At 42.0% G+C, this 13,618-nt stretch overlaps 1 protein-coding gene across 1 annotated transcript in view; it reads left to right on the plus strand.

The window, feature by feature from the left end:
* The window catches only part of MGAM (maltase-glucoamylase), a 190,282-nt gene that overhangs the window by 131,113 nt on the left and 45,551 nt on the right, over positions 1-13,618 (plus strand). Inside the window, exons 44-45 of the mRNA XM_055589393.1 lie at positions 8,741-8,829; positions 10,377-10,426. Coding sequence (XP_055445368.1) covers positions 8,741-8,829; positions 10,377-10,426 — 139 coding nt within the window. The remainder of the gene's footprint in view (positions 1-8,740; positions 8,830-10,376; positions 10,427-13,618) is intronic.

Here is a 13,618-nt window from a genome sequence, read left to right on the forward strand (position 1 = left end):
TTTTTCTCAGACCATGTGTTGAAAGGAAAGATAAAAGAACCGGCCTGCAAAGAGCTAGCAGCAATTGTGTTTCTATCAAGTATTACTGTCTTGCAGTTGTATTATTGTTCAATTTTGGAGTCTAAAGGAAGGTGTGAACTATTTAGCGTGAAAGAAGAAAGATGGCAGGGGCCTTTCAGTAAAGCACCTACGTAAGAGAGTATGCAGAATAGAAGCTAAGAAAATAGCCTACATCTAACAAAAAATATAAATATTTTCCTTGTATTATATATAAAACAAGTGATAAAATATTACATATCAAATGAAACTATATAGAAAAGACAGCACAGGAATTAACAACAGAATTCAAAGATAATAGCTTCAGGATTCAGGGTGGGATAATATATAGTTAATAATATTAACTATATGCAATTATCTTTCTGAATTCTGTTTTTAATTCCTTTGCTCTCTTTTCTATATAGTTTTATTTGATATGTAATATTTTATGTGTAATACAAGGAAAATACTTTATATTTTAGTTATTTTTAACTTTATAAAGATTGCCATATATCATCTTTGACATTTCACCTGTCAGTTCATTTGTTATTCTTGTTTCAATTATTATTTTGTATAGATTACAAATTTCTCATATTGGACATTGCTAATGATAAGTTGTGAAGCTTCAGAGGAACCAGGTGCTTGGAGCCCAGCTGGTGTACACACTCTCTTCTTGGGCCAGCAGTGGGTACAGGGTTGCAGCCTGAGCTGGTGTTGTCCTCAACAGGATTACTGATGGGCAGCAAGGCATGGGACCAAGGAACACTGAAGAAACCTTGTCTAGAGGGAGGATATAGGGCCAAAACCCCCAAACATGGCTCCAGGGTAGTTTTGACCCAAAAGGCAGAGCACAACGAGTTCCAACAAGATAGAGAAAATATAATCAAGAGGATAGGAGCTTAGAGAAATTCCTTGGTGGGGGGCTGATCTGTAGAGGTTTGTAATGTCATGTGAGATCTGAAACTTTATCCAGAAGAGAGAAAGAAGCTCTTAAACATGCTAAACTAGTTTGCTTTCCTGATTCCTGACACTTTGGTGTTTTTTCTGAGTTTGATTGGAAAGCCCATTACTGCCCTGGGGGTAGGTGAGTCCAAGCATTCCAGTTTACTTAACTGTATTCCTTTTAAGGGCCATGGAGAATATCTTCCCCAAAAAGAGACACTTCATCTTATCACGTTCTACTTTTGCGGGATCTGGCAAATTTGCTGCTCATTGGTTGGGGGACAATGCAGCCAGATGGGACGATCTCCGATGGTCCATCCCTGGTATCTTGGAGTTCAACCTATTCGGCATCCCCATGGTGAGTTCCATTCTGAAACAAGGAGCTTTCACCATTTGTCCTTTGACATTGTTTTCATCACCAGACTTTGAGGGTGTCTGAAAACCAAGGAGCATGTATTTCACTGTGATATGTATTGGGAAAATGAATTTTTTTTTGGCTGTGCTGCCTCTTCATTGCTGTGTATGGGCTTTCTCTAGTTGCCGTGAGTAGAGGCTATTCTCTAGTTGTGGTGCTCGGGCTTCTCATCTCAGTGGTTTCTCGTTGCAGAGCACAGACTCTAGGCCCACAGGCTTCGATATTTGTGGCTTTCAGGCTCAATAGCTGTGGCGCACAGGCTTCATTGCTCCACGGCATGTGGGATCTTTCTGGACCAGGGAGCAAACCCATGTCCCCTGCATTGGCAGGCAGATTCTTAACCACTAGACCACCAGGGAAGCCTGGGAAAACCAATTTTTATGTGCCTTGTGAGCTGTCTTCTGAAGGTAGAATGGTAAACGTAACACATATTAGTGTCACAGAAAATCCCAACAGCAGAGCATCTATGGATGCCAAACCTTGAAAGTTAAAGCTGAATGTTGAGGAAGAGCCCTTAATAAGACAGTTTCCTTCTTGTCAGTAGATTTGCCCTGGATACTTGTTTCTTTCTCCCATTTGGCTCCAGCCAAATGGGATTTCCTTATGCATGGAAGGATGGAAATAAGAGATGCTATTTTTCCTCATCATATAGGTACCCAGCCAATGCTCTCTCCTCTCTCACTGACCATGTGCTTGTGTGTGTGTTAATTCTCCAGGTAGGTGCCAACATCTGTGGTTATAGAGAGAATGTCACAGAGGAGCTTTGCAGACGGTGGATGCAGCTGGGAGCATTTTATCCACTGTCGAGGAATCACAACGGGCCTGGGTTCAGGGTAAGGTTCCAAGAGAAATGATGGCGACTTCTTGAATTTTATGATCTACTTATACTCAAAGAGAGATTGAAGAAAATCCTACAGGGTGGCCCTACTTGCAGAGGCAGAATAGATAAACCTTGGGTGATAGGCTTCAAAAACAGGGTGTAGGGATGAGGGTATGTGGAGAATAGAATGTATGTAACTAAATGGTTCCATTGCTAGAGACTCGCCAGTAAGGTGAGAAGCATTGTGAACGTGTCCATGGCGCTGCTATTGCTTCTGTTGCTTGTTGCTGTTTTGTCTCTAAGTCTTGTCTGACTCTCTTGCAGCCCCATAGGCTGTAGCCCTCCAGGCTCCTCTGTCCGTGGGATTTCCCAGGCAAGAATACTGGAGTGAGTTGCCATTTCCTTCTCCAGGGGATTTTCCAGACCCAGGGATCAAACGCACATCTCCTACATTGGCCTGCAGATTCTTTACTGCTGAGCCACCAGGGAAGCCCCATTGCTTCTGTTACTACCTTATATAAGTTGAGACAGAGTCCACTGGGTTTTTCTTTGGTTAATATAAGGGAAACTCCTCCAAGATAAGGGACACTGGGGAGGAAAGATTTAGGGAGGGACAGGCCAGGGACTTGAACTTTGTTTTCACCTCGTTACACATTCTGTCTTTCTACGAATGGTTCGTGAGACCACCCCCACTGCTTCTCATGACTCATCATACTTTTAGCCTCTTCTATATAAGGTCCTATTTCTGATGGGCAAGTATAGCTGTAGGTTTGAAGTCCCCTTTTTTAAAGTATATTAAATTTTATAATATAATATTATTATAAATTATAGAATATAATATTATTATATATTATTATTATTATATGTTGCCATTATATGTTGCTAGACTGTTTTCCGGAATGACTGTAAAACTGACATTTCACCTAGTAGTGTGTCTCCTTTCCCCATACATTCCGTTTTTGTCTTTTTTAAAGGTGGAGTACATTTGATTTACGATGTGGTATTAGTTTCAGGTGCACAGCAAAGTGGATCTATTATACATTTTCATATATCCACTCTTTCTAGATTCTTTTCCCATATAGGTCATTACAGAGTATTGAGTAGAGTTCCCCGTGCTATAGAGGAGGTCCTTACCAGTTGTCTATTTTATATACAGTGATGTGTATATGTCAGTTCCAATCTCCCAGCTTATCCCTGCCCCCACCCCTTCCCCTCTAATAATCATAAGTTTGTTTTCTACATCTGTGACTCTATTTCTGTTTTGTAAATACATTCTCCGGTACCATTTGCTTAGAATCTACATATAAGCAGTATCATATATTTGTCTTTCTCTTTCTGATGCACTTCACTCCCTGTGACAATCCCTAGGTCCATCCATGTTGCTCCAAATGGCATTATTTCATTTTGCTCTATTTCATGGCTGAGTAAAATTCTACTGTGTATAGGCACCACATCTTTATCCACTCCTCTGTCGACGGACATTACTCCAAGTCCCCCTTAAGGAGATGTCTTTGGTGATGCCAGGGATGAGTAAGGTGGGATGCTCTTTCTTTTAGCGACCTCATCCGCAGTTTTCATTTGAGTGGGTTAGCTCTTAATAGACTTATTAGAGTAACGTATTGATGGTCATTTTAGTTTCCATTCTTGATTTTATCCAATGACATGTCTCTAACCTGGGAAAGACTCACAGCCAAGTATTTTATCCCTGGCCTTTCCTAGCTATTGGTGATCTATAGAGGGATAGACTATTTCTGGACTTCTAAGCAAGGGGCTGGGAGCAGGTAGGGTGGGCTCACTTTCTGAAGACATGGCCTGGAAGCACTTAATACAGACAAATGCACTCAGAGCTCTTAGGTTTTTGGGTTCCAGAGCCTTTTTCCTTTCCTCTCAACTAGTGCTGTTCAATAGAATAATAATGAGAGCCATACAGCTAAGTTCAAGTGTAAATTTTTTTTTAAATGAGAAGAAATGGGGTCAATTATTCTTAATATATTTTATATAATTCAATATATCCCTAGCATTATGATTTCAATCTGGCTTTGACACATAATATTAATGAGCTATTTTATATTCTTTTTTTTCTACTAAGTCTTCAAATTTAAGTGTGCGTTTTACATTTGACTGCATATCGATTAGGATGCTAACTTTTCAGTAGTTGGAGTTAAGTGTAATCCTACAAAAATAATAATGTTTAATGGAAAAAATGTTTTATGTTGATTCCATTTTTAGGTTTATATTTAAATGGGTTAAAATAAAATAAAATGAAAAGTTCTATTCCTCAGTCTTACTAACCACATCGCAAGTGTGGAATAGCCTCATGTACCATGTAGCCACCATAGTGGATGGTGCAGCTCTGGACTTTCTCTGTTGGAGACCAAACTGATGGAGGCTATGGAGTGTTGTTTTCTTTGGTGTTTGGCCTCAGGATTTTCATGAGTTGCACACTGGGGCCATTGAGTGGTCTCATGGAATAGTTCAATGCAGAAGGAGTGAAATGGACATCTTAGGGATAAAAGAAAAAATTTAAACAATTTTCTCTAAAGTTTTTCCAGAAATAGAATACAAGATGACTGATCTAAATATGGTATGCATATCTTTCACATCTTTCCAGTTATAGTGAGAATGAACATAATGACTGCTCATCATTAATGGAAAATTTCTGTTTCTGGGAAGCAAATTAGATTTTTCATCTAAAGGTTTTGTTTTTGTTTTTGTCTGTTCTTGGATAAAATCTACTAGGGCCTTCCCAGGTGGCTCAATGAGCTCACCTGGTCAGCAGGAGACATGGGTTCGATCCCTGGGTCTGGAAGATCCCTGGAGAAGGAAATGGCAACCTACTCCATTGCTCTTGCCTGAGAAATCCCATGGACAGGAGCCTGGCAGGCTTCAGTCCATGGGGTCATGAAGAGTTGGACATGACTTAGTGACTAAAATACAACAGTATCTACTAAAAGCTGTACTCATGATTTTTTTTTGCACATTGTATATTGAAGAACAAATAGAGATCACTGTCTTTGGAATAGAGAAAATAAGCATATTTTGATGGTGAAAACATTACAGACAAAACCAGACATAAAGTTTAAAATTGCAAATTTATAAAACTGTAAGGAAAGGGAGAGAAGGATTGCACATCATGGTGGTAGGCAGTGTGGCTTAAGGCCATTCGTTTCAAATAGTATTTTAGTAGGAGTGGCTCAGATAGGAAAGAATCTACCTGCAATGTGGGGGACCTGGGTTTGATCCCTGGGTTGGGAAGATCTGTAAAAGAGAATGGGAATCCACTCCAGTATTCTTGCCTAGAGAATTCCATGGACTGATCAGCCTGGCAGGCTATAGTCCATGGGGTCACAAAGAGTCAGACATGACTGAGCAACTACACTTTCACTTTTCACAACTTTATTGCATTATGTGCCAAATGAAGTATTATCAGAAACCTTAATAAATAACATACATCGGAGCAACAGCTCTAGGGGAGCAGGGCCCCCTATAGCCCCTTGATCTCCATGGCCACTTCTGCGGGCCTCTCGATTACCCTGAGGCTGCAGATGCGTCATAGACTGGCAGATGTATCAAATTTAAACTCTGCCACTTGCTTACAATTTGACATTGGGGAAGTCTTGTAATCGTTGATACTATTTTTCCATCTATAAAATGAAGAAGGAGAACCAAGATCCTTGCAGTTCTAGAAATGCTTTGACATCCTCTGAATTGGGAAACATGACTGCTTTCGCTTGAGAAAGCTTCTTATCCCAAGAGAGCTTCAGAGATTTGATGGAAATATTTAGTAATTGCTTACATTTCCTTCTAGGACCAGGATCCTGCTGCCTTCAGTGAAAACAACGCTATGCTGTTGGAATCCTCCAGATACTATCTGAACATCCGCTACACCCTGCTGCCCTATCTCTACACCCTTTTCTACCGAGCTCATACCCTGGGGGAGACTGTAGCAAGGCCCCTCGTCCACGAGTAAGCCCCCTGACCTGCAAAGACTCCCTTTCGGATCATAGCGTCACTGACCTTGCTAGTAGCAGCAAGGTCAGCTAGGACCCTGCTGCTCCACCATGTGTGGCTGTATTGTACTCAGGCTTTACCTGCCTTCTCTGTTTTCCAGGTTCTACCAGGACCCAGCCACCTGGGAGGTGCACGAGCAGTTCCTCTGGGGGCCTGGACTCCTCATCACGCCTGTTTTATATGAAGTGTGTTTATAATCTGAACAATGGGGTGGACTTTCCCACTTGTTCTCATGGATTTACAGCTGAATAAGCTGGGGCCCGAGTGTCTGTGTTTAAAGATAAATCCGACTACAAATAGGAGGGAGAGAGCACAAGAAAATTTGGAAATTAGAAAAATAGTAATTATTGATCTCACTCTCAATTTGCCAAGCCAATCTCCATTTTGCAAAATTACCTTAAAGCTTGTTTCCTTAAGCATGTGGCCTTGGTACTGATGGGGGCTTTGAATACCTGAGAGTTCAGGCTGATCATCTGTCTGTACTTCCTGTTCACCACAGGGGGTATTTCTTAAAGTCAGGGTGGGGGAAGAGAAGAGGTGGGGAGAGGAGTGTGGAGGGAGAGAGGGGTGCTAGGTAAGGGGAGGGTGTTAGTCTAGAGTCCCTGTAGGAAGGACCAAGTAGAATCAAGGGCAGGGGTGAGTAGGGAAGAGTAGGAGATGGGTCAGGATTATGCTGATCTGTTTATAAACATGAGAGATAGCTCATGGACTCAAGTCAAAGGCCCTTGGAGCTGATGTTTTAGCCCCAGCATCTCATGGTAGGTCCTGCCAGCTTGCAAGTAGTCCTGCAAAGCTCTCCAGAGGGCCTAGCCACTTCATTCTCCTCCTATCAGATTACACAAGGGACTCAGGGAATATACTTTCTCTGCTTTTCTCAGCAGTCTCCAAGCAAAACAATCTTCATTTCTAGGAACAGCTCTGTTTTGGTTAATCTGCCCAGTTTTTCTGAGGATCTGTATTTTACTTGTAGGATGTATAATCCAAACTTTCTCTCAGGAGTGTTGTGATGAGTGCATGCCACCATGGGTGAGGGTGTTGTGTAAACTGTAAAGGGCTATGCCTGTGTTGCTCACCGTTATGTTTCCCCAGGGTTTGAACTATGCAAGAGCATACATACCCGATGCCATCTGGTACGACTATGAAACGGTGAGTGAGTGAGTCCTGGGTACTTGGGGTAGGCTAATAAAACAAGGTTTTACATTTTGTTGCTTATGGGTACGTTCCTAGGAAGAAGGCCTTTCCTGGGGTACAATGAAATAATTTGAATAACTAGAGTAGGTTTATGGAAATTTTTAGTCGATTTGACTGGCTATTCTGCAGCTATGTGGACTAGTAGTGGGCCTTAGGTTGTGATGATCTATAGAATTAAAACCCGAGTGGGAAATCACACACAGCATGGTGTAATATAAGGAAATAGGATTTCCTTTGTGCTTTGGGGAAGTCACTTTACTTTGGGAGGTGTGGTGGCGGGGCTTAAAATGAAGTAACTGAACTAGATAATTCCAATGTCACTTGTAGCCCAAACAATGTATTTTCTGGTCTTTTCCCCTTTTGTTGGCTAGCAAGTAGCCATAGAATGGAGGAAACAATTTGTGGAGATGCTGCTGCCAGGTGATAGGATAGGACTTCACCTCCGAGGGGGCTACATCTTTCCCATCCAGCAGCCAAACACGACCACAGAGGCCAGGTAAGCTCTTCACTCTTCTGAGGGTGCAGAGTGTTATGGGAAAGAAAAATTGGAACTTAAAGTGGATCAACTAAGGGAAAATAGCTTCAGTAACTCATCTTTCTCATTTCCTCTCAAGGTCAGCCCAAAATTGGCATCTTCATTTAGCAGGGGATAGCTGTAGCCTCAGTTCCTTTACATTCCCATTGTCTTTCACTTGTAAGTTGCATCAACTTGTAAGGATGGTCAAAATAACCACTCATGAGGATTCCCCAGGTCAGAAAGTATCCTCAAGTAGATTTCCTTAGGCATGAGACAATGCAAGTTAATGGAAGGTAAGAGATACCATATGAAAGGCAACATAGGTTTAAGGTCAAGAGCCAGAAAATTTGGGTTCGAGCCTCAGCTCTGCTACATACAAGAAGCGTTACCACGGGCAACTTACTTTGTGTATCTCTGCTCATCATTAGTAAACTGGAGATGATGGTACTTCAACTTCTTAGAGTTATTAAGAGGCTCAGATGAAATAATAGATATGGTTTAAGGCATATAGGATGTTTAGAAGAGTGCCTGCCACGTGGAGAGCATCCAGTAAGTACTAATTGTTAGGATTATCGCAAGTGCAATTCTCAGCAGGAACTGCCTCCATCTACTGTTCTTCTTAAGCTCATTCACTACTCGCCTCTGCTGTCTACCCACACCCTGCTTCCGTGTTTTCAGACAGCATCAGTATCTACTTAATATCTGAGACTGACTCCAAAATGGTCTGTCCCTGGGGCATGAAGGGGGCTGGCTTAAGACCATTCTATCTTTTCTTCATTCTCTGAAACTGAGAATTGCTCTTTTACAGCCGGAAGAACTCTCTGGGACTCATCATTGCTTTGGACTTTAAGCGAGAAGCAAAAGGAGAGCTGTACTGGGATGACGGTGTCTCTAAAGGTAGACTTCCTTATGGTACCATCACTGCGCTTCTCCGTGGCAGTTCATCTCAGCAGACTGCCCAGTATAGCATGAGCTTTGTCATCACTGATGCTCATTTCTATAGCTTAGAATCAATGCATTCTTAAAGTTCAACTAGCCAAGCACATACATTAAAATAGACTTCAAATGAGCAACTTGTGTGTTATTGACTCTACCAAAACAAAAGATATGATTGGATTTAGTTTCTTCCTTTCTCTGGATGTCATTATTAATGTCAGAATAATACATTACATTAATGTGTATATGTGCTCAGTTGCGTCTGACTCTGTGACCTCATGGCCTATAGCCTGCCAGGCTCCCCTGTCCATAGAATTTCCCAGGCAAGAATACTGGCACAGGTTGCCATTGCCTACTCCAAGGGATCTTCCTGACCCAGGGATCAAACCTGCGGCTCTGGTGTCTCCTGCATTGGCAGGCAGATTTTTTATCACTAGCACCACCTAGGAAGCTATAATTTATTAATAGATTGTAAAATATTGCTTTGGTTGCTATTGAGAGGCAAGTATCTAATTTGTGTGGTGTTTTTTCACACATAAGTACCTCACATAAGCTTTGGGTCTCATTATATAAATATCTGCCCTACATAGAATTAGCATTTATTAATAGTTCTTGGCTATTTATTATTGCGCTATGTGCAGGGCCTAAACTTTCCAGGTGACTCAGTGGGTAAAGATCCCACCTGCAAATCCAGGAGATATACATGGTGCAGTTGCAATCCCTGGGTTGAGAAGATCCCCTGGAGGAGGGCATGGCGACCCATTCTAATATTCTTACCCAGAGTAAGAATGGACAGAGGAGCCTGGTGGGCTACAATCCATAGGGTCACAGAGTCAGACACGACTGAAATGACTTAGCACATAAGACATAGCCATTGCCCTTGAGGAAGTCCTGGTCCAGAGAGAGGGAGGGCATGTATGTAACTACAGATACAAGTCAAAATTGTTTTTTTTTTTTAAATTATTTGTTTATTTATTGTAGTGTTTAGTTATGGCTGTGCTGGGTCGTCATTGCTGTGTGGGCTTTTTCTCTTGTGACAAACGAGGGCTACTCCCTAGTTGTGGTGCATGGGCTTCTCATTGTGGTGGAGCACAGGCTCTAGGGCACATGGGCTTCAGTAGTTGTGGCTCCCAGGCTCTAGAGCACAGGCTTAGGAGTTGTGGTGCATGGGCTTAGTTGCCCCATGGCATGTGGGATCTTCTGGGACCAAGGATTGAACCCGGATCTCCTGCACTGGCAAGCAGATTCTTTACCACTGAGCCACCAGAGAAGCCCCCAAAATGCTTTAAGTGCTGACAAAATGGTTCCACCTATGCCATGGAGTTCAGAGGAGGGAGTAGTTACTGGCAGTTGGAGTGGTCCAGGAGACCTCTGTGGAGTCTGCAAAAAACCAGGTAGAACTTGGGTGAGCAGAGCTAGTTGGCAGAGGTGTTCCCAGTGGAGAGAAGAGGATACCCAACTGTTCTGCTTCCTGTAGTAACTGTCCCTCCTTCATCTTTCTCTTTCAGATGCTGTAACTGAAAATAATTATATTCTGTATAATTTTTCCATCACCTCTGTAAGTACTGTTTTGGGGGAACCCACAGTGCATGCTCTTTTTTGTGACTGCTTTTTTGAGTTTTGGGTTTTCTGGAGTTGCTTGCTTTTGTGGGCAGTGCCTCATTGCCACAGCCCAGAAAGGATTAGCATTAAAATGGAAAATTTTAATCTGTATTAGAAACATTAACCAATAGAAAATAAGCATAAGTTTGGTGAAGAAACTGTCTGTTTTTCTGGGAAAAAAAATCATTGTTTTTGAGTTTTATATGAAGAGTCTGGGCTTCCAAGATGTGTCCTTATTTGAGAGAGTACAAGTGGGTGGGGGTGTGGATGGGGGGTGATGAGGTATGTGGAGCCTTTTTGAAGTTGCTCCATCAAGGAACTTCCTTTCTAGCCCCTAAAGCTTGGCCTTGGGCACAGGTATTAAGTGGTGGTTTTGAGAGACTGGGGGATGCAGTGCATTACTTGCCTGGTGTCTGCTTCCCAAGGGGACCAAGAGGAAGAATGGTAGTAAGGCTGGAAGAGGATGGGAGAACCCTGAATTGGTTTTCTTAGATGTCTGTTTGTGCATGGGCAGAACTTTCTTGTGTGGGACTCTCACTCCCTTATTTCTTCTTTCTTTTAAATTCATATTGCCTTTTATTTTTTAAATGTTTATTTATTTGGCTGCATTTGGCCCTAGTTGCCACGCATGGGCTTAGTTGCTCCATGGCATGTGGGATCTTAGTTCCCTGACCAGGAATCAAGCCCACATCCCTTGCATTGCAAAGCAGATTCTTAATAACTGGACCACCAGGGAAGTCCCATGTGCTGAGTTACTCAGTTCTGTCTGACTCTTTGCGACCCCATGGACTCTAGCCCACCAGACTCCTCTTTCCATGGGGATTCTTCAGGTGGGAATACTGGAGTGGGTTGCCATGCCCTCCCTCAACCAGGAGATCTTCCCAACTCAGGGATCGAAACCAGGTCTCCTGCATTGCAGGTGGATTCTTTACCATCTGAGCCACCAGGGAAGTCTGGGAAGTCACATATTGCTTTTTAAATGATACTTTTTATGTTGACATAATTATAGAGCCCCATTTTATAAGAAATAATACAGAGTTCCCTTGTACTCTTTACCCAGTTTCCCCTAATTGGAACATCTTATAAGACTATAGTACAATTTTACAACAAGAATACTGACATCTATACTATTGAAAGATTGTTTCCGAGCTGTGAAAGACGCTGGGATTCTTGGCCTCCGGAGGAGAGGAATTCAATCTGGGGCCAATTCGAGGCTTGATTGCTCAGAGCTTTTGTGTATTAAAGTTTTATTAAAGTATAAAAGAGATAGAGAAATCTTCTGACATAGATATCAGAAGGGGGCAGAAAGAGTGCCCCCCGCACTGCTAATCTTTAGCAGGGAGTTATATAGCTACTAGCAGTCTGCTAATTAGAGAAAGGAAATGTCTCAAAACTCGGAGTGGCACCAGGCCCCTCACCCACAACATGTATTTTGAGATAACATTGGCACAGGTGAGTCATCCCAGGCCATAAAATGACTGACATGAATCTTGAAGAAAGCCAGGTTTTCAAGCAAATACATAGTCTCATTAACATAACTTAAGACAACATTTGCATGAGTAAAACACACTGGTTTGTCAAGTTGGTTCTGAGTCTTAGGAAGAACCAACTTGAAGAAAGTGAGTCTAGGGTACATACATAGTTCATTAACATAGCTTAAGAAAAACATTTCCATAAGAAAAACCACATTGGTTAGCTCACAGTTTGAGAAAAGTCAAGTTCAGGTGGAACCAGGTGTTGTCATGCTAACACAGAATTTTAAGAGAAACCTTCTTTTAATTTTGTATATATAGAGAGACAAAAATACATCTGACACTTGCAGCCTATTTCCTCCCTTTGGAGACCCCTAGCCTCCATGCATGTCACCCTCTCACTATCAAGATGCAGAATATTTCCATGGCCAGGAGGATCCCTCCTGTTGTCCAATCTACTTGACTCCACTTGCCCCAAGCCTCAACCTCATCCTTAGTTCTTGGAAACCACTAATTTGCTCTTTATTTCTATAATTTTGTCCTTTCAAAAATATTATGTAAATGTAATCATACAGCATGCAGCCTTGGGGACTGGCTTTTTAAATTCAACATAATTTCCTCAAAATTCATCCAAGTTTTCCATGTCAAAGGTCAGTTCATTTTTATTGCTGAGCAGCATTCCAAGATATGTTTAACTATGCCCTTAAGTAAGGGCATCTGGGAGTATTTCCAGTCATGGGTTATTACAGATAAAGCTGCTAGGAACAGATTTTTATGTGAACACAAGTTTTCAATTGTCTGGGATAAATGCTCAAGAGTGTAGTTGCTGGGTATTATGTAGGTATATGTTTAGTTTTATAAGAAACTGCCAAATTCTTTTTCAGAATGGCTATACTATTTTACATTTCCACCACCGATGTATGTCACCCAGTTTCTCTGCATTGTAACCAGCATTTGATGTTGTCACATTAAAAAAAAAAATTAGCCATTTTGATAAAGGTGTAGTGATAGCTCTGGAGAAGGCAATGGCACCCCACTCCAGCGCTCTTGCCTGGAAAATCCCATGGACGGAGGAGCCTGGTGGGCTGCAGTCCATGGGGTCGCTAAGAGTTGGACACGACTGAGCAACTTCACTTTCACTTTTCACTTTCAGGCATTGGAGAAGGAAATGGCAACCCACTCCAGTGTTCTTGCCTGGAGAATCCCAGGGACAGGGGAGCCTAGTGGGCTGCTGTCTATGGGGTCGCACAGAGTCGGACACGAGTGAAGTGACTTAGCAGCAGCAGCAGGTCTTGCAGGACTTTAGTTCCCTGATAAGGGACTGAATCCAGGCCATGACAGTGAAAGTGCCAAGTCCTAACCACTAGACCACCAGGGAACTGCCAATTTTGAGTTAATTTTTATATAAGGTATGACATTTAGGTTGAATTTCACGTTTTGCCTATGGATGTCCAATTGCACCAGAGTCATCTGTTGAAAAGGCTGTCCTTTCTCCATTACACTGCTTTTGTAAAAAATCATTTGGACATGTATCTGTGGGATGCTTAATTTTTTTAAACATCAGAGTGTTCCTTTTTTTCTTCAGTCATTGGTTCTACCTGCTTTGTCATAGCTCAGCTTTGTCACTTTTGAACTGTGGTTCCCTGGATAGGTTTTCTACATGATCTTGGCTTTAG

The sequence above is a fragment of the Bubalus kerabau genome, chromosome 8 (assembly GCF_029407905.1).
Source record: "Bubalus kerabau isolate K-KA32 ecotype Philippines breed swamp buffalo chromosome 8, PCC_UOA_SB_1v2, whole genome shotgun sequence".
In the NCBI taxonomy this organism is placed as follows: domain Eukaryota; kingdom Metazoa; phylum Chordata; class Mammalia; order Artiodactyla; family Bovidae; genus Bubalus; species Bubalus kerabau.